This window comes from Grus americana, chromosome 1 (assembly GCF_028858705.1).
Source record: "Grus americana isolate bGruAme1 chromosome 1, bGruAme1.mat, whole genome shotgun sequence".
NCBI classification, from domain to species: Eukaryota; Metazoa; Chordata; class Aves; order Gruiformes; family Gruidae; genus Grus; species Grus americana.
In genome coordinates this window covers 210596811-210623028 of record NC_072852.1, presented here as the reverse complement: position 1 = coordinate 210623028, position 26218 = coordinate 210596811, and the positions used below count along the sequence as shown (strand labels likewise).

The following is a 26218-nucleotide window of genomic DNA, read 5'->3' as shown; positions in this document are numbered from 1 at the left end:
GGGGAGTCACGTGCTGTGGCTTTGCTCAATTTAATATCTTTGTAAACTATTATTACTGCATTTGAAACATACACCACAGAGATTCCAATCTTAAGTAGGCAGCTGATGCACTGCAACTGTAAAGGAGTTGATTTTCAGGAAATGAGTACTCCCAAATTGTGCAGTCGAAGATATTTCTTTGTTATAAGCTGGTCGGTCAGTGTAGCTGCAGTAGCGTCACTAAAAGCTGAGGATTTGGTTGTGAGTCTTGCAGCACCTCCAGCTATAGGATGTGAGAATGTCAGGTTGCATTATGAAAATAGGCAAGAAAACCAGAATGTTTTGGGTTTTTTGTGGTTGCAGAAAAGCTAAAAACTGTAAAATAAACACTAGACTCACACTGCAAGCAAGTACCTCCTTTTCCTTTCTTCTTCTTCTTTTTTAAAAAGAATTAATAAAACAATCTAATATTTCTAAGGAATCTTGAAGGGTTAACTCTGTAACATTGCTGTAGGTACCAGCTTGCCCTGATAGCTGAAGACAAATGTAGTTACTACATCCTAGACATGCAGCTGCCCAATTTGCAAATATAGGCCATTTATTACCCAGCCAGACTTCCAAGAATTGAGCGTGTGGTTAATAATGAGCCCCCAAAACTGATGATGCATTTATTTGTGAGCCAAAAATTCTGCCTGTAAAATCAGACTTTGATCTGAGGTTCTTTGAAGAGCTGGAGCCACAAATGCTGCATCTGGAATTGCATATCAAATTGGATGATGCAGGGAGAAAAGGTAGAACGTTTCTGGCTCAGATATGTAACACTTTAATCAATGTCAAACACTAATCTGCATGGTTTCAAAGAGAGGTTGCACAGAAAGTAAACAGTCTAAATGAAAATATTTTTATATATATATATATATACAGAGATTGGCAACATATGAAGAAGGCTGAATTATCTTGTGGCTACTTCTATGTGCTTACTTTGGTTAATGAATTAATTTTACAAAACACTCATATTCCATGTTTTGTCAGAAATATCATCTTTTATTACAATAGAACCTGCGGTCACATGCATAAATATTGGAGCAGTAAAATATATTTTCATTGATTGTTTCCTGGCAATTGACATAAAATTGCATTTCCCACATGTATTTACCAATTTCACTTCATCCAGCTAGACAAGCTGTTTTAAGAAGCAAACCAAAACTGCTATTTAAACATGCACCTTCTCCCTCCCTCCCCCTTTTATATGGTCAGATAGGTTAAAATAGAAGCAAAAAAAAAAAAATCTGAAGATAAAATATCAATGTACAACAATTCAAGCTGCATACATAAGGTACTGTTGGGAACAACTATTCCTGAATACAAAAGTTCAATGAAAATATATGATCTAAAAAAATGGTGCCTAAGAAGAACAAAGCCTGATTTTCAGAGTCCAAATGGCTTTCTGTTGAAAGCTCAACTTGGTCAAATAAATTATGATCTTTCTGGAATAATAGAATAATATTTACCTTTCAGTCCATCCATTTTCCTAATAGCAATATGTATATGCTTCCCAAGGTATTTAGGATCATGAGATTTTGTTTGTATGGAGCTTCAAAGATGGAAAATGAAAGCCACCTGTTATGGCTGGTAGTGTAGCTGAGTTGGTAAATGAAGCCTTGGGGTAGAGATGCTCAACCACCATTTTTCATGAGTGTTTTGGGCTGATCCCTCATGCCTGGCACCTCACCTGCACATCAGCCCGTGGTTCTAGGTGCTGGGACACCCAGAGGGGCATTTATGGAGAACTAGAATGAAAATTAATTTAAAATCCACTTTGCAGTATCTTTGCCCACTTGGAAGGCAATAGAGACTTGTGTCTTTTATTACTTATTGCAAACAGAAGGGGAAAATGTTTCATTTTGAAATGGCCATGCAATTAAGATGCCTGGTCCCTAATGACCAGCAAAGAGGACATAGTACAGACTGTATCAATAAAAAAAAAGGAAATCCAACCTGTTAGACACTGACACAGTATAATTAAATTTTACATTTGTTCCTGAAAGGGTATTGGCACAAACTGAGCTCATTAATTCTAAATTAAATCTTTTATTCTGGCCTGCCTACAACAACCCTTCCAAAAAGGCTCTGTTTGCTAGATACCCAGGTGGCATTCACACATTTATTGCATTACAGAAAGAGACTTGACAGATTCTTATCACTTCAGTACAAATAAAAATGAACATTTGGAATTATGTAACCTCCCAAGGAGGCCTGAGATTTCATGACACTGTTCTAATTGTTACGTGTAAATATGTATTCAGGCTGAGAGAGTTGGGATTGTTCAGCCTGGAGAAGAGAAGGCTCCAGAGAGATCTAATTGTGGCCTTCCAGTACCTGAAGGGGCCTACAGGAAAGCTGGTGAGGGACTGTTTATCAGGGGGTGTAGTGACAGGACAAGGGGTAATGGGTTCAAGCTGAAGGAGGGTCGATTTAGATTAGACGTTAGAAAGAAATTCTTCCCTGTGAGGGTGGTGAGGCACTGGAACGGGTTGCCCAGAGAAGTTGTGGAGGCCCCATCCCTGGAAGTGTTGAAGGCCAGGTTGGATGAGGCTTTGGGCAACCTGGTCTAGTGGAGGGTGTCCCTGCCCATGGCAGGGGGGTTGGAACTAGATGATCTTTAAGGTTCCTTCCAGCCCAAACCATTCTATGATTCTATGTACGACTTTAGAACTTATACCTTAGTTTAAAAATTGGCCAAATTCTGTCCACCATGTACCAGAGGTGGAAAATCTGCCCCAGAACTGTGACTGCAGTGAAACCTGACACAACAGAAACGAGAGGAACAGATGATGAGTTCATAGTTTAAAGCAGATTTATACAATACAGAGAAGAAAAAAAAATCAAAATCTATATGTCCTTTAAGTGTTTTATTTATGTGGGTTTTTTTTTTAATTACTGTTATACCAGATCTTTAGCCATAGCTCTCAAACATTTGTGAAAATTACCATTATGCTTAATGAATATTGGCTAGAAGCCAGCAAAGACAAGTGATCTGAAGATAACTAAAACACATTAGCAACTGCTGTTCATTGCAAGTTGAGCCCAAAATAACTTTTGGAAGAAATGACAACTTCCTCTGCTTCACCTGAGGCATCGAGGTTTATAATTAAGGCATGGGGTTCAACTCATGAAAACTTAGCCCTTTAGAAGCCATCTGAATATTGAGGTGCTTGTGTTCCCCACGGTGTTGGCTCAAGTATTATCCTTAATAAGACATCCATACGAATTGACTTAAATAATGCTTTAAATCTGAAATGGTTGACCTGGCACTAGTTCTGAATTGCAGCTTTGTTGCTGAGATTATTAAACTAGTACCATGACATCTGTGCAGCCACAGTTTCCGTTTGCAACCCATCTGCAGCTAATCTAATCATCCCATGCAGTCACACGTTGCTGTATAACCTCGCCTAGGTTAACTGAGGTGGAATAATTGAAGCTAATTGTTGCAGCAGAGACAAGCCCCAGATAGATTTAGAACATTAAGGCATTACAGCACCATGTATTTATGCTAGAGGGCACTCATATTTCATTCTGAGCAGTAATAGAGCTTGGCATTTGTATAACATATATCTTCAAAGCACGGTGCCAACAGTAACTTCCAAGGAGTGCTGTGAGGTAGGTGTGTACATCAATCCCTATTTAACAGATGAGGAAACTGAGGCAGAAAGGTTAAGGTATTTGACCCAGATCACAGCAGGAGTAAAAGGATGTTTAACACAGGTGTTAAAGGATAACACTGAGATCAAGACAACTTGAAAATTACTCTCCTCAGAAAAAGCCAGCTCATGATATATATGTATCCTTACATCTATGTGTGTGTGCAGATTAATTCTGGACGTGGATTTTATTTTTAAAACCACAGACCTTGCTTTCTTATTCTAAAATTCTGTGACAAAAATATATCAATTTAAGGCTTTAGGAAGAGTACATAGACAGCTATGTCTCTGTCCCTGGCTTTCCCCTGCAGTGCCTCTATAGTAAAAGATCATTCAATAATAAGCTGGACTTTAGAGACACATGAAGCCCATAGGTCTCCCAGGACAACATCAGCTTCAGGATTTTTTTTTTTTTTCATTTTTCCTACCCAACACCTATTTACTAGCCTTTGAGCATTTTACTCCTTCATTTCCAACTAAGTATTCGGTGAAGTATTGCAGTGATGTCTGCAAACACAAGAGGTCATGAGATTCTGCCTCCTCCCCTCCAGTGTTACACATCTCTAAGGACAGAAACCCATCTCAGAAGACAGCTCCTGCCACTGAGAGTTCACAGCTTAGAAAGGAAAAGGCTGAGTAGGAACAAGAAAATGGAAGTGATTTGTCTGTGGCAGGAGACAGGCAAAGTTTGTCTTGCAGGGGCTTGCAGCCAGATGTCAAGACTTCTTGTCTAGACACACTTGTATGAATGACTCCATCAACCTGCATACTTTGTGAGACTCTGAAAATCAACCATTTCATTTCCACCGTACAGCTCAACAAATTCTGCACGTATTCTAGGAGTGTTTCTTAGGACTGTTTCATTTTGCTTCTTATGATCATTCATACAATGGTGTTTTTTAGAAGAATGTTCTCAGAAAGCAAATACTCTGCTGTTCAACATAGGTGTGTTCCTGGAAAGCTCAACTGTTACACTGTAGTGTGGATAACGAATTTTCCCACGAGAATCAACATAATGGTGGGATGCATGCAGGGACTTATAGAATATACACAGTGTAAACACACAGGTACAACACCTGTGGCATGAAGGATGGAGAGGCAGGAACAAAATCAGTGAGTGCTTTTCAGATGAGATGCTGGCTTTCTAGCATAGGTAACCTTTCTGAAAATGCTCAGCCACTTCAACTATGAGACTGTACCCTGGATTCCCTGTTTTGTCACCTGTTACCCTTGATCGTCTCATCTTGCTTCACCTGAAGACAATGCTAACAACTCTTCAGAAAGGGGCAGCAAAAACTGCATTAGGGTTCGGTTTCACAAGCTGAGTTCTGGATAACTGAGTGACATGGAAGATTGCTTCATGTTCAATTCTGCCACTTCATCCAGGAGACTGAACTGACAATGGGAATATTTCATTGTGAACATTTTTGTTGCCTCTTTCTGAACAGCTATATTTTCATTGTCATCACCAGCTTTCTCGTATAAAACAAGATCATTCAAGTGTGAGGGGGTGACAAAAAAGTGTAATGATGATGGTTGCCTGGTCAGGGTATTGAGAAGATGGGCTGGAGGACCAATGGGCATATAGAGTATTGCTTCAGTCACATCACAAATATGAGCTTTCAGAAACCACATTGCAAAGAAACAGGTTTTGATATCATTGTTGGGGCTACCCAACTGGGAAAACACAGCCATTACCATGAGTCTTATTTGACCAGTAGCCAAAGACAGTTTTGAAGAGTTGCTATCAATGAACAGCTCATAATAAATTTTAGCTGTCAAAAATTATGGAAAAAGCTAAGTATATTTTTGAGAAAACGGCAATCTGCTTATGGACAATCTGGGCATACTGTGTACATTGGATAAAGTATACATCGTGAATCATAGTTGTTCAGCTCTTGTAATAGTCTGGAAGTCTCTTAGGATTTAAAGCAAGCTGAACAACTGACGATCTTGGAGGAATTCAAGTGTGGTTTTATAATATCTGGTTCAATAGACTGAACTGGATCACTCTCACTAGCAATTATGTGTTTCACCAAGCATCTGGAAGCTTCATTGATGTTTATATTTTCCTGCAAGTGAAAGAGAAAGAGTGGTTGATTAGTCAATATTAATTATACCATGCTGCATATTTCCTGTGCATAATTAAACTTTTCTCTAGGCAACATCAAAAGTTTACTTTCCTTAATAAACAACTTTCAAAAATTGACTGTATTAAATAATGCTTACTGTAGTTTTTAAGTTAGTTAGGCTTTATGTATATTATGATTCATATCTCCTTTAAATTATACACAGAGCTCACTTTACCCCAAACTCTTGGTGATTTGATTGCTTCAATAAACTAAACAAATAAATGCCAGAGGGATGTTAAAGACAGATGCCTGAAGTAAAGCTCCAGAGTCCATATTTCATTGCTTGAATAACGGTTACTCTGATTTTCAAATTATTAATTATCTATCACCTTTAAAAACATTTTCCACAGTTTCAGGAAAATTTCTGTATACAACGCTCACGATGAAACCTGTGTTGAATGAGATTCATTGAATAAATGATACAATCTCAAGCTATTCACACAACAGTAAAAGAAGTTCTATATCATTCGGAGTCCTCATTTTCTGTTGAGGCTGACTTAGCCCCAACGTACTTCTTCAGAAGAGCTGTATCACCATTGGTTTCATTTGTAAGACAGAAATCCTCACTCTAGGGGTTTAGACGGAAAGGCAAAGCACGTGTTTTTCTACATGCGCCTTACTTCAACAGCACATTTAACTTGCAGCAACCCTTACTCTGTAGAATAAGCAAAACTGAAACAGCCTGATCAGTGAGACGCAGCTCAGCACAGCATAGAAAATAAGCAGTAATACTGAGTAAGGATTTTTTTTTTATGACAGTCACCAACATGTTTGGAATGAAAAGTCAGGCTTTCTGGCATAAAAGACACTCTAGCTATTGGCATTGATTACTTATTCTATATGACAGGAGATAGAAACCTCACTCTAGCTTCAATCTTCTGGGAAATTGTATCGCATCCCCACATACCTGCATACAGAAATGCGTACAAATGCACCCATGCATACAATGCCATGAAGTCTACCTCCATGAAATACTCAGCATCAATTCAGCATCACTAATAAATTAACCTGTAAAATTTAACATGTGAAACATTTTTTTTGCATGTGTATATTCAGAAAAAGAGATGAGATGTTTAAGTATGAAGTTCAGCTATAAAAGAAAGAAACCGAAGTACGCGTATGTGTGTTTCAGTAAAGATGGTACAATTATATGAAGATCAAAAGCTAAAGCAACGGATTCTGTGAGGCTGATTTCTATTCCCCTTGAAATCAATGTCAAAGCTCCACAAACTCCATTAACTATCCCTTTGTACTGCAGTAAAGAGCTGAAATCTAGGCATCTAACTGAAAAGGTTAATTACTGCCAAGATTTCACAGGTTTCCTCAACTGCACGAGTGAACTTAAATATTCAAATTTGACCTGTAAAGAATTTCAGCTGGTTGTAAACCCCCAAATCTTTAGACAAGTCCTTTACATACCCCTAGAAAGCAATACAGAGCTGGGAATCAGCTCTATCCCGAGATGTTAAAGTGTTACTGTATCACATGGCGCTCTCAGAGCAGACAAGCAAATTCCTCAAGTGTGCACCAAAAGTCCTTTTCAGAACACTGTGAAATTTTATTAGAAAAGTTAGACAATGAAAAATATCTCTCAGTACTGCTTAGAAAGCTGAAGACAAAACAGATTGTTAAATGCACAAAAAGGCACATGCAAAAATCTTTTGCATTGTGTTTTCCTTTATTAATGGCCTGATAAGCATTTAATTTACCCAGGTGCTGCTTCTCTCTTGGGATGGCAGCATGGATTTTTTCAATAACGTCTTAGTGACTGTCTGAGATAGTGCCCAAATTGATTAATGTTCAGATGTATTAACAGAAACCCTCTTTGTCAGAGGCTTAAGATCAGCATTTTATGAGTGGGAAAGGGGGACGGAACTCAAGCCCACAAAAGCATGAAATAGATATAGGTGGACATCCCTCATCCCCACAGGTGATGGATGGAAGTCCATGTGCTAGACATGAGCCTAAAAATTCAGAAGGAAAAAACAGTGCTGTTTTACTTCAGGTACAACTCAACTCAAAGCAAAATTGGATTATTAAACCTCTGTTTAAAGCTCTATAGCTTTTGGGGGGAAGAAAGCTAAATTTCAACGTGCAAGTATTGTTGTCACATAAAAAGTCAAAATATTTAGTTTTGGCAAGATGGAAATGAAAAACTTCTGTTCTGCATTGCTCTTTCTCCTTTTTAATGAAATTATTCATCAAATGTGACCCATATTCCTTATTTATTTTTAATTGAATTTTGGATTGAATTTGCTGTTTCCATGGTAGATGTCTGCCCAGATCTACTGAATATCTGTGAAGTGGGATTAGATACAGCTAGAGATGATCACTAGATGGACTAGGTGATTACTGTAGGACCCTTCCAACTGAAAATATTCTAAATATTCTACTCTAGATCATGCCCTGCTCTGGTCATTCCACCTGAAAAGGCTTCTGCATTCATTCCATGCCCACCTTCCTCTTTGCCAGAGAACCATCCCTTCAGCTGTGCCTGCTGAAGTTTATGTGACCGAGTTCTTACTTCTTCAAGCAAAATGTGCTGGTTTGCAAGGATTTGTCATTTAAAGGATTTGTACCCATGCAAATAAATTCTACCTTTTGTTCTGTATGAGAGGAAAGAAAAAGTCCTGTCTGTAGTGTGTGTTGGATCAGAGAGGCATTTTCTTATCCTGAACATTTATATGAACTGTCTAAGCTGTACAGATGAAACTTTCTGGCAGGGCACAAGGGGAGGAAGAGAAGAAGGGTGACCCCAGCAGGCAGCACAGCTATTTTTGAGCTTTTGTCTAGCCCCAGCCTTCTCCCACGGTTCAGATGATAACTGGTATGTGGTATGGATGGGAAGTGACACGTTAAGTCACTCGCTGCAAGAAGCCTGTGCTCATACCAACAAAGCATCTCCTGCTGTCCCAGCTCCATGCCTCGGCCACTTCCCTTCTGATGCTACGATTGCCTTTTGTTGCAACCCTAATCCTACGGTGTCTACTCCGTGTCCCAGGTCTGCGGATCAGACATGGCTGTGTTCTGGTCTGTCTAATGAAATATTGATTTCTGCACCTCTTCTCCTACAGTGTGTTTTGCCAAAAAAAAAAAAAAAAAAATCTATAATCTGCTAGGCAGCGAAGCAGCTGCAGACAATAGAAGGTGATCTGCTACCCAAACACAGACACCCAGAGACCTGGTAATTTTAGAGAGCAGGAGGTGTTGCAAGGCAATCTAGGGAAGGACAGAGAAAAAGGAGCAGGTGAAAATCCACCCAATAAATACAAAGAAACCAACAATCAGAGCGTAAGGATGGACAGAGAGGAATAATCTCAGACACCCTACTAATTGTACTGAAACATGGAAACGGCCCCAATTATGCCTAAAAAAGAAAGAAAATATAGGTGAAATGATGTTTTTCAGTGGGTCTCTATGTTGAAATGCCTTAACCGTCATCTTCCTTATGGCTTTTTTTCTACATAAAACACCACAGAAATTGTGATGATTGCTGCAGTTCAGACTTTTTTCTCCTCTCCTCTCCTCTCCTCTCCTCTCCTCTCCTCTCCTCTCCTCTCCTCTCCTCTCCTCTCCTCTCCTCTCCTCTCCTCTCCTCTCCTCTCCTCTCTTTTTTTACTTATTTCCTTTCATGTTCTGAGCAAATTCGTTAGGTCATACTGAGGGGCCTAATCTGCCTCCTTGGTGGAGCCACTTCTGAACATGAAGATGTTCAGGGTTCATCTAGCTCTCGACATGGTACTAGATGCACCTATAGTGCTGTAGCTTGTTTTCCAGCCTCCTCTGAGGTCATTTTTGCCTTCACAATTCTCCAAACACTGGGGAAGGTCTGTCTACTCATACTACTTTTAAGGCTGCTGTTACTCAGCACTGCATCTTTGATGTGTTGATCTCCACAGCATCTTCCTGTGATAGGGAAGTGCTGCTTTATCAAATTTCTCCATTTATCAAATGGAGAAAAAGCAGAGCCCCAAACAGGGGAAACTGCATGAAAGCGGGCCCAGCACATGGTGGACAGTTGGAAAGTGGGACATGGCATAGGTTGAAGTCCTCTCATGATAAGGTAGGAATGCAAAACCTTTCTTTCCCAAGGTGGAAAAGGGAAAGGTGGGAGAGTTTTTACTGCAAGACCAGAAAGGAAGGACCTTACCCATATTGTGGTGTCTTTGCTGCTATCAGTTCTCTCTTCCTGTTTTTGCTCTACTTCGCACACTGACATCCTGATTTACCATGCTAGCTTTTATGAAACCCTTTCCTGGACATCTCCCCTCGCCCCATCCCCTGAGGTGCCTAACCCAGTTCTGTGGTCTTTGTGCCTCAGTAAGCCCCAGGACCCGAAAGATACTATCACAGTCGGTGATGCAAGAACTAAGTTGTGAATCGAGCCCTAAGTGATTTATCCTACATCAATGTGCCGATGTCCGCCAGAGCAAGGACCTCAACCCAGCTCCTGTGATGACGTCTCACTACTTGAGTCGGTCTTTCTCTTGACCCCTCAAGAAAGAATGCAAAAGGGAAAAGCAGTACATGCTACTCTCTATTCTCTTACCAAACAAAGCAAGGCAAAGAAAATAACTGAGCAACCTCTGAAAGCCAGAAAGGAACACTGGAAGATGTAAATGAAATTACCGTTTGCTTTGTGGATCGATGTCCTTCAAACGTATGTTTTCAAAGGGCAGTTTTACAGAAAGGATAGCAGCTCGGGGCAGGGAAGTATTGTTGCACGATTTAAAATCTTTGAACCTATTGCTATGGGAAATAATGTCGTAGTCTTGTAATGCAACAATCAACTGAAGGAAAAATGAATGCTTTATTAAATGTGTCTCAAAGCAGTACATAAGCTTTGCAAGCTTCTTTGCATTCTGGATTGCTTTCCCCCTTATCTGTCAGCTCTAATGCAGATGCAGAACATTAACATTTAGAGCATTCCATTTTAATATATGAAATAAATCCCCTCAGACCAGACTGGCTCTTAGCTCTTTACAGAAGAAAAAAAAGGCCTTTGCTAGTTTTATGGGCTTGTCTCACTTCCAAATGAAACTTTTCTTTCTTTGCCATGCAGGTACCTTATATTTGTCTGTCTGGCTGTTTTCTGGTATAAAACTGCTCCTTTTCTACAATTGGGTTGTTTTCTTTCCCTGACTGAATCTGATGCTTCTGAGTCTTATCTTGAAAATCAGTGTGAAGAACAACGTGTATGGAGGCGTAGCTACCTAACCTGGGCACTTGGGGAGGTCTAAGCCAGCACTGCTTAGAGACATAACCTTAGACTCTACTGCTGGAATTAAAGGAAATCAACTTCCCTTAAGTAAACATTTACAAATTCTGAAATATTCAGGTATTAGATGGGAACCTAGTCAGAATCACATAGTTTCCACATTTTGTTTCTATGATGCACCAAAATCCAGGAGCCGGGATATGACTTTGAAGATGTTTTAACCTGCACTCCACTGGAGCAAGCAATCTGAGGGAATGGCTCCACGTGCTTCCTTAGCAGAGCTCCCTTGGAAACTGCTGGCAGCAGAACCGTATTAAGATGTTGTGCTGTACTGCTGTGGTTGTGTTTCTAGGAAAATGTGACATAACTTGTACGTTAAAAGCCATCCAGATGCATGAACATGAAATTCATGGATGTGGACTGCTATGACTGCAACCCTGAGAACAAGATAATTTCTGTAACTGAATTCTTAGAACTGGTTGGGTGTTCTGCAACAAAATTGCTGAACTAAATGACCTCCAGAAGTCCCTTCCAACCTCAGTTCTGTGATTCTGTGAATTTCCAGTTTTTGGCCAGGACTAAATAACATATGTCGTAAAAGTGAACGATAGAGCTATAGGACAGCTCTAATACCTGTAGGATGATCTGAAGCAACTTCTTTTGGTTACAGGAAACAAACTCTGCAGAGGATTCTGCACAGTGATTGTATATCTGAACTGAAAGCTTCTGCCTTAGGTGTCAGCTTCATTTCTTGGTTTATGGCAGAAGCTGAAATATTTTCTAAAGCTCTGTGTTGTGAGATTGGTTAGACTTTTTTTGAGTGAATTAAAAAGACAATGTAGCTATACATCCCTAACTGGGTCTGGCAGTCTCAAATGGATTGCTTTGGTTTCACTTACCAGATCAGCAGATTAGCTGTAGTGTGTCAGCCTAGTTCAAATACGTGTCCAAACCTCGTTTTTTATGGAAATCAAAAACACATATCCTGTTCCTCTGCAAGTCTACAGTATAGCTTGGGGTTTTTTCAACTTTCATAATAATTGTCCAGTCAGAAAAACTGAAGAATTTGTGATTTAAACAAGAGGTAGTAGAGCTTGGTTTGAGCACAGAGCTCACTGGTAAGACGAGCAGAATTGCTGTCTTTGCTTTATGGAGGAAGAGGCTGGATCAGAGGAGAGACTTTCTGAAGGTCACCCAGTGGATTAGTGGCAAAGAGGACTCCTGATTCCTAGTTCAGCGTTTGGGCACTATGACACACTGCGTGCCGCCTGTCAGACAAAACCTGGAGAAAGGACACGTTATTATCCATGTTTCCAAGAGGAGCAAAGATTCTGTAACTTTTTCCTGGTCCAGACAGGTTGTGTCCAAATAGCCCAGAGATTGGGTGCTCATTCAGTCTCCAGGCCATGATGCTCAGCAGAGAAGGAGCTGTGCAGTCAGCCTAGTTTGGCCAGGATCTGAAAAGCACAGGTCCAGCCCTTCTGGGCAATTTGGATGAAAAGTGAATGTCTTGTCACCTAATTCTGTATTACTGACAGCAGAATTACAGCAGGGAAGAGAGGAACTCAGGCATGATCACAGCACAGCTATGGCCAGTCGTAAGGTATTTCATGTTATTTCTGAAGGAGGTATTTTCAAGCACATTTAGTTTTGCCTGAATTGTCTGTTTTGATGCAGAAGTTCCATTTTCATCATAAAGTGATAATAAGCTTGAAATTGCTGCTTGTCTAATCCAAGTCAAAAGCTCACCTCTTTGAACTAGGAATGGTGGTGAAAACAGTTTAAAGGCTTGGAAATGTGAGTGGAGCTCTCAGCTACACTGGCCACATGCTGGATAATTGTGTGACAGGAAGGGAGAAATGTCCTTCCTTTGAAAAAAAATGCATCTTTCACAATAGTTGTGGTCATGAAAATTATTAAAGAATTTACTATTAAGGGTTATTTCCTGACTCTCTGGGGATGTGCCTTTCAGACTGCAAGCTATATGAGCAAACTAAATATAAAAGAGACCAGGGTCTCCACCGGATATATGGTGATATGCATAGCTTATGACTATACTCCATTGTGCTGTTGCCCAACAAGGCCTCTCTTACATGGCAAACTATCAGAACAAATTCTTCTATCTTTTTAGGAAGCAGAAGATTGGAACAGGCTGAGTATTTCCTTTAGATTAATGTAAGAATCAAAACTAATACATAAGCATGCATTAGATGGCTCAAATTTTTTGTATTGAAGTTGTTAACTTAAGAACAACACCACCAGGGAATAATACAGTGATGTTTTCTGGTGTAATCTGCCAGTGCTACAGACAAAAATTTCAAATCATTGACAGCTTGAAATATGGTAGGTACCTATATAGCATGCTACTTTCTGCAAGGCAACCAGAACTAAAAGATGTATTTTTATAAGTAATCACCTTTGTTTTTCCAAAATGCATAAATCATATTCAGTTTGCTCTGAAGGCTATAACATTTCCAAGCGCGTCTCCAGAAAACCTCTGGAGATCTAATTATTCCAGGATACCACAAAAAAGAGTTATTACTTATTTGAACTGCTAAAACTGCTAGCTGCAATATGATGACTTCTCTGTCAGTGTTATTCTGCTTCAGAAAAAAATTTCTATTCTCTACAGCAAACACAGCTAGGTTTTTATTTTCCCCAGACCCGAGTTCAATTATTTAATATGCCCTAGGCTGAAAGAATACATGTAACATCCAATATTTTGAAAGAGCAGTAATAATAACTTTTGTTTAGAAAATATGCGTAGGTTTTAGTTCAGAACTTGGACCAAGTGGGGAAATTGTTCTGATGTAACTTAGCCTAAATTTTGTGATTTTACCATCTTTAGTGGAATTACTCTTCTTTTCATCATTTTAAAGTCAGGAGCCTCCAATTCTTGGTGGAAATCAGGTGTGGGGATTGCAGAATAACAGATCCTATAGTCTATAGCAGCAGAGAACAGTCTGATAACAGAGCCATGTGTCCTCAAGTCTCATTGCTCCCTTCACAGTGGCTTTTGAAGATAAGTCTTGTCATAGCTGGATTCCTTTCTGTTCCTACATGATTGCCTGGGTTTCTGAGTTAAATAAAGTAAGAAGAATCTAGATATTTCCTTTGTTTAAAATAACTCAAAATCTTAATTCTACATGGCTTAGAAAAACTTGGAAAACTTTTCCTCTGTTGTGATTTTTTTAAACTTTGCATGGCCTTTATACTTCCATAGTTCTGCCCAAGACTGGCTCCATCTTCGCAGTAAAACCTCTCTGTGACCTTTGAAATTGTTTGTACATTCATTCTCTGCCATGATCTGCAATGGCCCTTGGCACAACAAATGTGGTTGTTCTTTTTAAGAGGTGGACAGGTGCTTGCTGGGGACTGATGTATGGAACTCATGGTACAGATTTCTTTTTCATGGGCCAAAGATCAGTGACCGGCTGTGTAACTTTGTTAATCCAAACCTAGAATAATGAAACTATGGCCCTGTATCCTTTAAACAATGGTCCATCCTGTTTCCTCTCATTTTGTTTGAAAGTCTTTTAGATGCAGGCATTTTAAAACAATCTGTTATTCATTTCTCTCCACATGATTTTTGTGATGGTTTTGCCCTCCGGCCTCAGTTTTCAGTGAATTAGTTCTTGTCCCCAGGAAATGTAAACTTATGTACACATCAGAAATGAAGAAAAAGTAATTCTGAAGAAAACAGCCACATATAGTGTTACACATCACTGGTGAACTGGATCCCAAATACTCAAAACCAGGTATTTCATGTTATTTGTGGCCTGAAAGACAGTTAGACACCTAACAGAATATTGGGAAGGGCCCGGATATGTAGTTGCTATACAAATAATAATAGTTTGTCCTGTAATAATCCCCTAACTCTCCACATCTTCTACTGACAGCTGCCATTCCAAATGCTTCACTCTCTGAGTTTTCTTTTTTCTGGAATAGTTAGCCTTCTGCCATAATTATCATGAAGAAGCTGATGTAAGAGATCTTGGCCTCTTTCTTAAACCAGAACTAGACACTGTCCATAGCAAAAGTTAGGTTAGCCTAGAGAGGAACACTGGCTTCTGGTGGCCTCATCCAGCACAAATCAGCAGAGAACCACAGACCTGAATTCAGATCAGGTGCTGCACACGCAGGAATGGAAAGTACTCTATTTGTAGAGCAAGATAATTTTCACACTGACCTAGACCAAAATGTCTTCCTAAAAATGGCATTTTGAAGAAACAGTGACTAGTTTTGAGACCCATTCAGTAGGAAAGCAAAGACACTGACCACAAAGACAGAATCGTAGAATCATAGAGTAGTTTGTGTTGGAAGGGACCCTTAAAAGTCATCTAGTCCAACCCCTCTGCAATGAGCAGGGACATCTTCAACTAGATCAGGTTGCTCAGCACCCCGTCCAACCTGACCTTGAATATTTCCAGGGATGGGGCATCTACCACTTCTCTGGGCAACCTGTTCCAGTGTTTCACCACCCTCATTGTAAAAAAATACTTCCTTATATCTAGTCTGAATCCACCCTCTTTTAGTTTAAAACCATTGCCTCTTCTCCTATCGCCCTACTAAAAAGTCTATCCCCATCTTTCTTATAAGCCCCCTTCAAGTATTGAAAGGCTGCAGAAGCCCAGAGTTCGTGCAATGCTTGAAGCAGCCTAGGACATGCTGCTAGTCACCTGCTGTCACTTCTGCTGATTACAAGTGAGACTTCTTTTAAATACTAATGCTTAAAGAAGGAGTCAAGACCAGAAAAGTAAAATACAAGTATATACTCCAAAGGGTCTTAAGTAACTTTCATAAAGTGCTTAAAAGAAATCAAACAACTGAATGTAACATTTTGTTTTTCAGACTACTAACAATCTAGGTCAAACCAGAGCCAAACTGTTTACATTGAAAAAGAGCTGCTAATGACACCAGCTTTCATAATCAGAGAATAGAATAAACACAATATACATTGAATTGTTGGGTTCAAATCAATATTTCACATGCCAGGTCTCCAAATCTTGCATGCACTGAGATTATCTGAGAAATCTCAGATTGATATAGAGGACCACTGTACCTTGGGCCTTTACACTCTGAAAGTCCCAGTGCCCTTTCTGATTTTTATCTCTGTTTTCTTATAGACACTCAGGAAATCTGTACGAAGGCAAGGAATTGAACCTCAGAGCATCTCATTCAGCACTTTGACCACTGATCTTTCCTTGCTCCCCAGATATGTGATTTTTTTTTTTAAAAGGCTTTTGAGAACAAAATCTTATAAGAGTAAGCATCATACAAGCTCTACAATGGACTGACTTTTTCTGGAATTCTAACACAATAAAACTATTATGTGAAATCAGCATTTCTTGGGCAAAGTGGTTATATAAATATTTAGAGATAATATTGACTGTTAAGAATTATGAAAAATATCCTCATATCATTCATAAGAGGTAGCTTTTGTGCCTTGCCAAAGGTCATCTTCCTCCCCAGGCTATTACGCAGTAAGTTGTTGAGCAGTTGCGTATTTTACTGCTGGTCTCTCATATTAGAGCAACTGCGTTTCATAACGTTGCATATGATTTGCTTTGCAATAAAAGGCCTAAAAGTAATAGAAATGTATTAATTTACAAATTCACCTTTAATTAATTCCACTGAGAGGAGCTTTGCAAGGTACACCTTTCAACCAAGTGAACTATTTTAGGAACTGACTTCTCTGTACTTGGAGAAACATTTAAAAAGAAATGGAAATATTACCTTGGCTGATGTTTCAAACCAACCCACGAACCCATTCTCTTTGCAGAATTGATCCATCTTGATGCCGTTGTTCATAAGAACATCTATTCCCTGGTCACATTTGTTTGCTAAGAGGACTGTCGGCACAGGTTTGCCATTTGGAAGAACCAACTTAGAGTCCAAATCTTCTTTCCATTTTGTCACTGCTTCAAATGTTGCAGGTCTTGTAACATCAAAGACAATAAATGCCCCCATGGCCTCTCTGTAATATACCCTGGTCATGTTTCCAAATCTTTCCTGACCTGTGATGAAGAAATTAGGAGGGGGAAAAAAACACCACCTTGTAAAAATCATTTCTTCCAATCTAGGTCAATATTTCACATAGCAGGTTTTCTAAGAGAACGTTACTGAAGGTAGGACATCATTTTGCAAGTCCCTGGAAAGCTACTCTTTGCCTAAATAATGATAAGTACCATGTTAGACTCATTTGTATGAAAAATGCAAGAGAGTATAGCATTAAAAAGGAGTTTTAAGCAAACATCCAAGGAAATTTAACAACTTTATGACACGCTTGAACTTCAGTGTAGTCATTAAGCTGCAAGATTTCTAGATCTGTGGACAGTACCAAGGGTTTGGGTGTATGTTATAGGACTTTAAACAGGATTCACAAAAAATCTAGGTACCAGATTGGAAGCTCCTTGATACTGTGGTATTTTGTGGGAAACAGCTAACACAACTGATCTGCTCATGCATGAAGAGGATCCTGCACATTCTCATGCAAGTGATAATAATCAACAGTAACATAATTAAGTTCTGGAGCCATATCAGGCATTAGAGTCATTATGAATTTACTTTTACTGGCAAACTAAAACACAGAGGTGAGAAAGGTGAATTTAAAGCCTTACAAACATGGAAAGTGTTCTAAGAAATAGCGTAGCAGCAGCAATATGAAGAGCTGTACTGCTCCAGTGAAAAGATCTGGGAGGAGACCTTTCACACTAGATCTGTTCAGAAGTTTTATGGTTTTATTTGCTGAATTCAAAGTGTTTTCTGGGAAGTTATTTACAGCATTTTTGTGAGCTAGCAACACATTATTATATTCAAACATGGACATTTGTAAATATCTATCATTTTATATGATTAACAGTGTAAAAATTAGCACACTTGACACCAGGATGTGGTATGCTGATCAGCTGTGGGTTTGTTAATCTATATGATGTTTTCATGGAAACTTTGAAAAAATGTTTCCAAGAATGGAAATAAATTACACAGAATTTTTCTTGAAGTGAAAAAATAGAATTTCCGTTGATGTCTACTGCTGAGCTGTGATCCAAAAGAGAAGAATTATAAATTCCTGAAGCATCTCACGACCACAGCATTCTCTAAGCAAGACGACTCTTGTATTTAAACGTGTGCTTCCATAGCTGAGAAAAGGTGCTATGAAAATAGACAACATTCCATGGAAACTTGTTTCTAGCCTTATTTTCTCAGTGTGTGTAATTTTGAGTACGTTAGGAAGACAAGAAGATTGGCAGTCTGCCTCTGACCCTAGGAAGGTTACCTGTGGTGGTTTTATCTGATAGAAATTGTGCTGTCAAATGTAAGGCTGGGTTGAGAACTAAAGAGTGCTGATTACTGGGCTTCTAGACTCTGCATAATGGCAATAGCACTGAACACACTTATGGGGTCAACACCATCTGTTTGTGATGTTTATCTTCAGTTTTATGCACTAGCTGTTGCAGCAAGGAGAAAGTCCTTCACATGATACAGAAACTAAAAGTGCATGTCTATCTTCTCCAAATTCATGTTAGATTTTTTTTTTACCTTAAACAAACACTGTGTCCCATTGATAAAGTAAGATAGAAATACACCATTTCTGGGAAATATGAGGTTATATTGAAAATTTCTTACGGCTATGGTTTATTAAAATGTCTTATGATTCCTATCAGTGGGTTAATCAGATGAATGGCTAAGTCATGTGCTATTCAATAATCTTCTTCTTGAGCAATTTTCTTTTCATCTGCAAGAAGGTGCCTTCAAACAAAAGTCAAAGTCTGATTAGGAACTTAGCAGTGAGGCAAGCAGCATCATACACAATTAGTTTTTGATGCATGTTGTATTTCAGTGATACTTTCTACTTCTCATGCAAAGTTCTTGAGATGCTTGCACTGTAGATGAGAGGTAGATGATGTAAGAACAGTTAAACTTGGGCCTTACACATATTTATTGGGGCACAGATCTCTAAGATAGGTGGGACATGTTGTCATAGAATATGAACTAAATTATTAATTTGCAGCATAAAATCATTCACCACAAACAAATCAAAATTATTAGAGGAATAAAAGGCTCTCATGATGTGATCTTCTGGCTAGTAGTGGCCCACAAAGTTCTGACAAATGGTATAACACTGATGTCTCCTCCCACTTCCAGCTGCTTTTGCAGATACCTAGGTTTTTCACTGCACAGAAAAAGCCACCGTGTTTGTAAAAACAGCTTTATTCAGGAGGACAGAGCTCACTAATTTCCATTATCAATCACTTCAGAGAAAGAGAAAGAATGGAGCTGCTGGCTGAATAAAGTGCCTCAACCCTTTTTGAAGTATATTAGTGCAACTAATATATGAACATACTTGACATAAAGACATTATGCAACTTTGAATGGAAAAAGAGGTGGTTTCTAAACCATGGACTTTTAGTTTCATGTCACTTGCATAATGGCTTTACTTTTAGTTAATTTACATTGTGAAAAAGGTGCTCTTTAGTGTTTGCATTGTGCTTGGAGAGCTACATATTGTGTCTAAGGATCCAGGAGGACTCTTTTCCAAACATTCTCCCTTATGTGAACAAATACCTATATTAATAGATGAGGTTCCTAAAACTTTTTTGTTTAGCAGAATTACTCATGAAAATAGGCACCGGTTGATGTATTAAAGGTGTCAGAATCTGGCCTTAGGTTTTCAGGAACACAATGGCTTAGGCAGTAATTAGACTAGAAAATAGATCAACCATTAGGTATTCAGTAGTATCTCGCAGGCAGCCTTGAACATTAGAATCTGCTTCATTGCAAGAGAGACTGGGGAAGATGGGTTTTGCTTTTCATTGGAAGCGTCAGAAACTTGCGAAATGTTTGTTTGATCTGGCTCATGGTACTTTACTGCATCCCTTGCTAGGACAGTAGCATCTGGCATCAAACCCCACAAGTCTGATGGCCTTTGCCCACTGAGACGGTGCTTTATGTTGGGATTCATCAGCCCTAATTTAGGGTCCAAAAAATTAACTAGGTCTATCTAAGATTAGGGTCCTTTTTTAGTCAGAGACTGAGAAGAGGTATCTAGAGGACATCTCAGCAAGGGCAGACATTTAAGAGCGGTCACATAAGCTTCATTATGGAGGTATATAATCTTTACCCTCAACCCCCTGGCGAGTCCAGGGTGAGTAGCTTATACTCAGATGGTTCAGTACAAGATGTCTAATTGTGAAACCAAAAGAATCCTACACCACTTTGAAGTGAACCCAGTGAGACCAAGGTGCCAAAGCAACGAGATTTCCACTAAAGGGAAGGACTCCCTGTCCGAATGGCACCTGCCTGCACATTTACCCTCATCTCAGTGGCACCTCTGCAGCAGGGAAAGGCCTCGCTTCATGGGCTTAAAGCAATCAACAGCTGAATTTTCATAGTTTGTAAAAAGGCACCCCACATAAATTTGCCAGCATGACTTGTACAGAAATCTACAATATCCATTAACCACTATCATCACTGATAAAGTTATAAAAACTAATGATAAAGTGCTAAAACTCAGATAATTTCCACCATCTCGCCCACAGTATCTGAAATATAGTGCAAGATAAAAATTGATTAAAACTGCCTAATGCCCAGTTTTACAATGGATTTTACTTCTTGCCACCATCCCTCATCCTAAGAAGCAAAAGCTTCTGGGAACCACCGTGCTTTACAGAGAGCCTTTAGCCAACACCGAGAAGCTGGAAATTGTAGAGAAGATTTAAACTTTTTTTACCTTTCACTTCAAAATAACTTTCGGAATTTTCACCCTTGAATTCAAGTCATTGCCTTTATGGATTGAAACTTAAGACAGACTTGAGGTGGTGTTCACCACCCCAGAATGTGGAAAAGCAGGCTGTCAGCAGGATCAGGCCCACCACAAATCTATACTGAAATAAACCCACCACAGCCAGGGACTTATGCGTGTTTGCAGAACAGTAATTTCAAGGTAACTTAGCTTAGAAATCACCATGACTATCTTATTTATGCATATGTACTGCAATGCTTAGCAGCCACTAAAAGCCTAAATCGCTGAGGATGTGCTGCGCCTGGCATTAGTGAACGGTCCGTTTACTCCTTCTGGAGCATAACAGTCTTAAAAACTTTATAACTGCAGAGACATTTAACTATATCTGTGCAAAGACTGCTGTTTCTGAAGGTGAAAGTTGCAGGGAAAGGAAATGAAACTGTTCTTTCACCACCGGTATTGTGTGGATGTCTCCAATACATTGGTCTGACTCTTTATGAGATGAGAACCAGCCTTGTAAAAGCAAACCACCATATTTTTGGTAGCAATGAATAATCCGGCCCACGCGTATGCAGCAGGAGGGATAACGGCGATGCCGACACGGCTGTGAAAAAGGAGCAGGGGAGGGGGGCAAGGCCCTGAGGTGCTGTGCTCTGCCCTCCGCCCCACTCACAGAGCCGCTCCCCGCAGTACATCTGCAGCTAAAACTGATCTGCAGAGAAATCTCCGGGGCTGTGCGGACACGAAACACGGACGGTAGCGCTGAGAGCAGCCCGGCAGAGACGCAAAGAGCAAATACACCCGGATCTGCTGTCTGCAGTAGATGGTTTCTCCAAAAGCAGTCCCGGCCTGCATCTGCAGGGCCTCCCCCACCACAGCAGCCGTGTTCAAAATACGATTAAGAGTTTCTTTTAAAGCTTTCCCTCTAACGATCTGTTAATGAATTTAAAGAACACAAACACAGAGGCAGCAGAAAAAAACAAGGAAACAAACAAACAAACAAACAAAAAATGACTGAGGAGCAAGATTTAAAGATGGATCAGACAGCAGTAAAGGTGACAGCACACTTCAACAGGGACAGGAACACCAAAAGTGAGAATTTGGGACATTCAATGAAATAAAATGCAGCTGTTGGGAGGATACTAAAGACAAGGAGATTTTTACAATGTACATGTCCTCCCACACAAAAGAGTGAAAATTCAGTCACTTGAAACTTTAGGCACTTCACTGGATCAGACATAAATTCATATTTTTAATGCTGGTGTGTTGTTACAGATATCATAACATCACAAACCATGACGTTTTGTCCAATTATTCCTGTTTAACACCCATAGCTTCAGGAATATATTGTCTGTCAAAAAACTTCAAGTCTTAATGTAATAATATGTGAAGCAGAAGCTATCTTATCCCTGAATTATTTTTTTCTAATGCTTAGTTATCCTTCTTGTTCAGCATTTATCTCTCATCTAAATGAACGCATTTCAGCATTTAGCTATTAGATCTTATTATAGTTTTGTTTACCAAATTAAAGAATACAGAAAAATATGTTACAGCAATATAAACTACATTTAACTATGAAATTAGATAGCACCAGATGAACCAAATTTGCTTTCTCCTCTTATGTCTGTAAGGGTAAACAAGGGTAAACTGCTTGGTCCTACCACAGCTGGAGTATGTCACTCCTCCCTTGAAGTCAGCATGTTTGTAAATCCTACCAATAATGTAAAGAAGCTTGACACTAGTTTTACTCAAAACATTTTTGAGAAAATTATTTCTAGATTATTAAACAATTTACCATGCACTGATCCATACAGTGAAGTGCAAGGAAGAGTACGCATTACACTTAGTAGGAAGTTCACTGGCTGTATAATGGAGGGGGAGGAGGGGATGTAAGAGCTAAAATGATACCTCATATGTGTGTATATATATATATACACACACACATGCAAAAACACACACACATATATACATATAAATTAATATATTGATACATTAGCAGCATTTGCTTCAATTCAAGATGTCCTAAATACTAAGCCAACATCCTTCAGCTTGGTTAGAGACTGAAATTTTATTGCTTTACTCCCCCAAAATAAACATGACCTAATAACAGACATCCTGCAAAAAGAGAGAGGATGTTCTGAGACCAGAGATTTTATTTTCCTCCCCCTCATCCTCACGTGTTTCTGTTTTGCAAGTGGTGATATACGACCAGCCACAGCCACGATAAAACTTTTCCATTTCCTCTGTTATTTCCAATCAGTTTTACTTCACTTTGATTTTTAAACTATTTTTTTTTCCTCACCAGCCAGATACCTTATATCTGACAACTTCTATGCCAGCACCATGCTGATCTGAATTCAGTGTGTTGCTTACAGAACTTATTTTCTACACGTAGCCATCAACAGCTAAAGCTCCTCACACAGAAGTCATTAAAACTAGACAGCAACTCTTTTTATTACCGGCCACTGTCTTGACCTTCACAGAGACGCTTTGAATTGAGCAATTCAGATGAAATTTAGTACTATGCTGTAATTCTCTCTGTCATGTGTGATAACTCAGAAAGCATGCTAGTCATTCAGTACTACAACTTGGTGTAATTGCTTCTGCAGCCTGACTGAAAGCTACATCATATGATCCGCCAGCACATGATTAGTAGTGTAATAAATCTCTGAAACAAGGCATGCAAATACATTCTTTAAGTCCCTGGTGCATTCAGAATTTACTATTAAATGCTTTTTTCTCATGCAGCAAAGTTTTGCTGGGTGTGTATGTGTTTATGGTTATAATCGGTCACTGGTGAGCAATAAAAACAATGCTTTCCCCATTATTCCAACCTTTAATAAAGAAAACTGAGCGTGTATATATTTAATATCATAAAACCACAAGACCATACTGATGTGTAGAAAAGCTGAGGCAATGTATGTGTTTACATAAAGCAGTGTTGTTGCATAAGTTTTAGTACCTCGGTGCCAAATTCAGAGCTCAGACATGAAGCAGCTAACTGTAGAAGAAAGGCACTCCCTCCACCGATAAGAATGTGAAGAATTTTCTCATTTCACTGGTTTTACTCGATGCTGTTCCAGACTAGATCACTGAACCCACAGCTCGGGCCACAGGCTGGCACAGTTGCCTAACAGCTGATATAATATTCACCTCTATTTCCTACTTAACAAATCTAACTTCTTAATTTGAGTTTTTAAAACGCCGTCCTTTTTGCTGTAAACTATTGTGTTGTAGCTGTACTTGGATTCCTATGTACACTAAATCAAAAGTGATTACTTACGGCATGTGAAATGTGCCATCGAGATAAACTTTTACTCTGTGGACTGAATAAAAAAACGATTAAATCGTAGTTATGGCCGTGGCAACAAGAAAAAGTTGTAGTTTTCATTGGAAGCCAAATATAAAAAACCTGAAGCACTGACAGCACCAATGCCAAATTCTGGGGTTCTTAATTATATAAGCATGCAAGGATAGCTGGAATTCTTTATTCTTTTTCTCCCTGCACAGAGTATATTATCTTTTTTTGCTTGATGTTGGAATAAGTACAAGTAAACATGAGTAAATACATTTTTAACAACCAGGATTATTGCCAAATAGAAACACTTCTGCCTTCAAAGCATGTCAGAAATTGTTTAAATGTCATTGGGCTGAAGGAAGGAAGGTAGGAGAGAGAGGAAGGAAAGCAAGGAAGGTATTTTGATAAAGTCACTCAGTGATACTTTTGCCTTATTTTTTTAAAACTATAAAAATAATTTTAACCCTCTTATTGAATCCCTCATCTCTTCCACCAAATTAAACAGATGTAACAGGAAATTCTTGCTCCTCTCCCTCCCGTCACAGAGATCTGTTAGTCTAATGAGGGAAGCTGAACAGCCGCAGCTGCAGGGAAGAATTGGGGCATTTGGAGAGAGGTGCCCGTGTCCCCGCACATGTCTGAGGGCTTGGGAGAAAAATCCGACAGGACAGGTTTCACTCTGACACCCCTCGTTTGGGGACTGTTGGCTTTAGGGAAACTCCAAAATGTCAGTCTGCCCTTAAAGTTTTCTCCCCTCAATCTCCTGTCTCTCACCGCGTGGGCACTGGTAGTTTCCAACTTAAGGATGCGTACAAATGAATTTGGGTCTATATTTCATATTGTCTCTGGCCGGGTTATGGGGCAAAGGCTTCTCCTCTGTACTCACCCGCGATATCCCAGAGCTGCAGCCGTACCACAGTCTCAGCATCCCAGCTCAGCACCTTCAAGGCAAAGTCCACCCCAATGGTGGCCCGGTAGTGGGGGGAGAAATTCTGGTGGACATAACGTTTGATGATGCTGGTTTTGCCCACTCCGAGGTCCCCGATCACCAGCAGCTTGTAGAGGTGCTCCTTCTGATTGTGCTTCTGCATCCTTCCTGTGGCTGTGGCTGCTCCCTGCGAACTGATTGCATGCTCTGCCCGAGGAATCCTGCCAGCCTGAGGGGGAGAGAGGGAGCGAGGAACCAGGGAGGGAAGGAGAGAAGGTAGGTGGAGGCTCTTTCCCTTTGTACGGAAGCAGGATCACCAGGTCCAGCAGGCAGCCCTGCTGGGAGATGAAGTAAGCAAGGGACTGGGGGAAGAAAGTGTCCCAGAAAGTTTTGTGCGTATGTGTGTAAAGGTCAGCACGAGGTGTGTCTGGGATTAGTCTGGCTACTGAGGACTTTGCAGGGAAATTCACGCAACAGTCCTGCTCCCGGTTTCGCTCCTCGCTGGAAGGACAGTGTTTCTGTTATGCGCTAGTTTTACACGCTTTTTTTATTCACTGTCTTCTTGGTGATAATTTGCCACCCTGTGCTTGTTTCCAGACATCTTTAAAATGCCAGCCACCGCAAAAAAGCAGAAATCTCCTATCAAAGGTTTCATACCTCCTTCAAAGTGCAAAAATTAAACCAGTGTGACTTTAACTTCGGATGTGATTTGGTTTTAATCAATGTAAGTCAATGTGAATGCTGTTATATCACTAGAAGCGGCAGTTGTAGCTATATAAAACATCTTTACATTTGTCCACACTAAGAGGGCTGTATCAATTTAATTATAACAGATACATATTTTTAAAATTCATTAACATTATTGTGATTGTCTTTCTGTCCCTATAAGCACACTCACATCTGCTGAATGCAGCACACAGCTTATGCTTTGGTTTTTTTCATACAACTAGACTCTAAAATGCAAAAAATCCAGATTTATCCCATGACTCCGATAATCAGAAGTTATGAAAGCATAACAGCATTAGACCATATGAATGCCAGTGTCTCAGCGGTCCTCCGCTTTCCAAAATAAGTGATATCAAGCTTGCAAACAATTGAACACATTTGAGTAATACATTCCACTGACACGATTGACCCTATATTTTAAATGAAGAACACAGTGACGGTTTCAACTAGGCAGCTTAGCTGAGGACCCCTATCCATTGCCTAAAGGTGTTTGA

General features: G+C 39.6%; 1 protein-coding gene across 1 annotated transcript; it reads right to left on the bottom strand.

Annotated features, from left to right (window-relative positions):
- Positions 1 to 1037: 1037 nt before the first annotated feature.
- On the bottom strand, positions 1038 to 25161 carry RAB38 (RAB38, member RAS oncogene family). Its single transcript, XM_054835072.1, has 3 exons — positions 24957 to 25161; positions 16767 to 17047; positions 1038 to 5752 (listed from the first exon to the last, which is right to left on the bottom strand). The coding sequence occupies exons 1-3, from the start codon at positions 25159 to 25161 to the stop codon at positions 5600 to 5602; spliced, it is 639 nt and encodes a 212-aa protein (XP_054691047.1). The 3' UTR covers positions 1038 to 5599.
- Between the last annotated feature and the right edge of the window lie 1057 nt (positions 25162 to 26218).

Excerpts from the sequence above, each read along its gene's own strand:
- RAB38 (XM_054835072.1), bottom strand. The coding sequence starts at position 25,161 with ATGCAGAAGCACAATCAGAAGGAGCACCTCTACAAGCTGCTGGTGATC. Across the intron at positions 17,048-24,956 it reads GCAGCTCTGGGATATCGCGG|GTCAGGAAAGATTTGGAAAC; the intron begins GTGAGTACAGAG and ends TCTTCATCACAG. Across the intron at positions 5,753-16,766 it reads GGTTTGAAACATCAGCCAAG|GAAAATATAAACATCAATGA; the intron begins GTAATATTTCCA and ends TTTCACTTGCAG.